Consider the following 2,859-nt stretch of genomic DNA (forward strand, 5'->3'; position numbering starts at 1 on the left):
GTTAGAGGCTTCGCAATTTGGAACCTGGCAAAGGGGTAACAAATAATTGATAAGAGAGTATAGTTTTTGGGAGATAAGAGCTGGAGATAAAGCCAGGTTTTGAGAGGAATCACGGCAGCAACGTGAAAGGATCATCCTCAAAGAAAACCTCCAAGACATCCATGAATTCACGTCCCAGATAGAGGGGAAGGTTGTAGGCAAATTCTGGAAACCAGGGGTAGGAGGATATTGGTGTAACTGGAAGCAGAAAGAAGACTGGGAAGGGGCCCCTGACATAGACAGATGGCAAGATTATTACAAAGAGATGGCTTCTCTAAAACTGGCGAGGAAAACTGGGTCAGATATTCTAAGATGGGGCACCCGAATTTAAGGCACTTTCTCAATATCAGAAGGATATTATCATACAGTTAACCAGAATCAACAGGTAGAGACAAAAAAATGGAAAAATCTATGGAAAATTAAACATTGGCCGAAAGTGTCTTTCTTTGTCTGGACTATGCTACATGGAAGGGCGCTTACCTGGGACCAGATACAGAGGAAGGGGCGGCAAGGACCATCTCATTGCGCGCTCTGTAATTCACAGGAGGAGACTATGGAGCACCTGATGAACCGGTGCATAGTCAGCAACATCCTATGGGAAAGCCATGGCAAACTGTTTGAGCGCTGTCATAGAAATTATCAAAACATCATTAATTCCATAGAAAACTGGCCGAGGAAACCTTACCAAAATCCGGTGATTAATCGTGCATGGCTGCTCTCCGCTGGGTTCTTGATCTGGAACATATGGAAGGCACGGAATAGTGTCATTTTCAAGGCAGAAAACCGAGCTCCAGCAGACATATGGGAGCAAACCCTCAGAAATATGAGAGAAACAATTTTAATGGAGAGTTGGAAAGACGAGGACTGGCAGGTGTCGCCACTGGAGGAGAAAATCCTGAAGAGATTAGAGGTAAACTAGAGTATGGTAAGCGGGATTGCCCAAAGAAAAGCCCAAGTCAGAGAAGTGGTAGAAATAACAAAGTTCAGACAGCCCCCATAGGGATTCACAAAACTCAATTTCGACGGGGCTGCCAAACACAACCCGGGAGAAGCAGGTATCGGGGGAGTCTTTAGAAATGACTATGGTAACACCCTGAGAATATTTGCAATGGACTGCGGGGAGGCGACAAATAATGAAGCGGAACTGCATGCTCTGAAGCGGGGCCTGGAAATTGCGATACAGGTAAAAATTAAGAGTCTCCAAATTGAGGGAGACTCTAAATTGGTGGTGGACATGGTAAGGCAATTACAACAGCAAACAACAGTGGAAAAAATCAGTAAGAGTTGGCGCACGGCGTGGCTCATCGGTGAAATAGGGAAACTCCTGACCAAAATAGACTATCTCATCCCTTCCTATGTGAGGCGCTCGGGCAACAAACCAGCTGACTGGTTGGCGAATTGGGGTAGTCGGAATAGAGGAAAGTCGATTGACTATGAAGGAATAGATATGTTGCTATAGGAGGAGCGCGACAGATTACAGTAATTACTGGATGACGATAAGGGTGGTAATGGAAATATTGAGGCAAATGGATAGAATCATATAGGACGTAACAGTTGCGGGAAAGATTGTAGCGGGTAGGAATGGACAGCATATCCGTAAGAAAGGACAGGAGAGACATAAGTGATGAAGCAGGGCAGATGATGGGGCAAGGGCCACCTAACGGGGAAGTAGAGAGAACCGAGGCATCATTAGGGAAAGATCTAGAGGGAGTGTGGGAAGTCGGGATAAATGGAAGAGGAAGGACGACAGGTGGCATCGGGGGTATAGAAAGGGTACGGCAGGAGCCGCCAGGAGAATGTAGGAGTAATGAAGAATAAAGGAGGACAGACAGGTATCACCAAATCCTGAGGAAGGGATGCGGGGATGAGAGTCGGGCAATCAAGTGGCCAAGTGGAGGGTAGGATGAAAAGACAAAGGAGAGTGTATAAGCAAAGGCCTGAGGTGGCCATTAGAATGTTCATGTAGCATAGCATGAAGAATGAAGGATCGGTGAAAGGTGGCAGCAAGGCTCAACATCCAGCCCTCATCTCAGGTCATGGCGAAGAAAGGTGGTATGTTTCCTTGAGCCCCCGTCTTTCAAACCCTGTGTTAGATAGAGGTAGAATCGCCTATTTTTTAACGAGAATGTTCAGCAAAAGGGAGCCTTTAACCAGTAGACGGATAGGAGGTGGTTATCCTGGCCACGAGATGAATAACCTCTGGCCCATCAGAGTAGAGGAGAGTTCTGGTGGATATTCCCGCAGCCACCATAGTCGGGATCATTTCATGATAAGAATAGAGAGGTGGGAGGGGAGGGTGGTTTTGCCGGGTCTCGCTGAGCTCCATGATGGGCTCTGGTACCATAACTATGTCGGCTGCTGGATAACCCCCGACAGGCTGGGGGTAATAAGCCTTCCCCATCAGATGGGAAGCCGAGGGAGGATTGCTCTGTTTGCTGAGACCAACCATGCTGGTCAGCGTGAGGATTTCTGGGATGTAGAGAGGGGGGGAAGGGTATCGGGCCACATAGCAGGCGAAGTTGTGAGGTGGCTCAGGACTGCCAGCTAGAAGCAATGGCAGGCCCCTTAGGCCAAGGCTGGGAAGGTAAGTGACTGGATGTTCGCAGAACCTCAATTCAAAGGCACTGACTTGTGGTTTGCTGTCTTGCTAGGTAGACAAGCCTCAAGAAATTCAAGGTTTCAGGACCGTAGCAAGATGGCTCCGAAGAAGGCAAAACAAGCTCGAACCAGGGATGAAGGCACCAACAGCAATCCGAAGCGGAGAGGAAGGCAACAAGACTAAGAAAAAAGCATGTTCCTGATAAACGCGTATATGGCTAG

At 47.7% G+C, this 2,859-nt stretch overlaps 1 protein-coding gene across 1 annotated transcript; it reads left to right on the plus strand.

Moving 5' to 3' along the window:
- The first annotated feature begins 1,147 nt into the window (after positions 1–1,147).
- LOC149197835 (uncharacterized) lies at positions 1,148–1,498 on the plus strand. The gene has a single exon (XM_089408827.1). It carries the CDS (start codon positions 1,148–1,150, stop codon positions 1,496–1,498), a length of 351 nt encoding a protein of 116 aa, XP_089264953.1.
- The last annotated feature ends 1,361 nt before the right edge of the window (positions 1,499–2,859 follow it).

The sequence above is a fragment of the Pinus tabuliformis genome, chromosome 2_2 (assembly GCF_031772625.1).
Source record: "Pinus tabuliformis cultivar Carrire ecotype Pingquan chromosome 2_2, CPIR1, whole genome shotgun sequence".
Taxonomy (NCBI): Eukaryota; Viridiplantae; Streptophyta; class Pinopsida; order Pinales; family Pinaceae; genus Pinus; species Pinus tabuliformis.

What these genes read in the sequence shown, in the direction of transcription:
- LOC149197835 (XM_089408827.1), top strand. Translation starts at nt 1,148, where the DNA reads ATGGACTGCGGGGAGGCGACAAATAATGAAGCGGAACTGCATGCTCTG.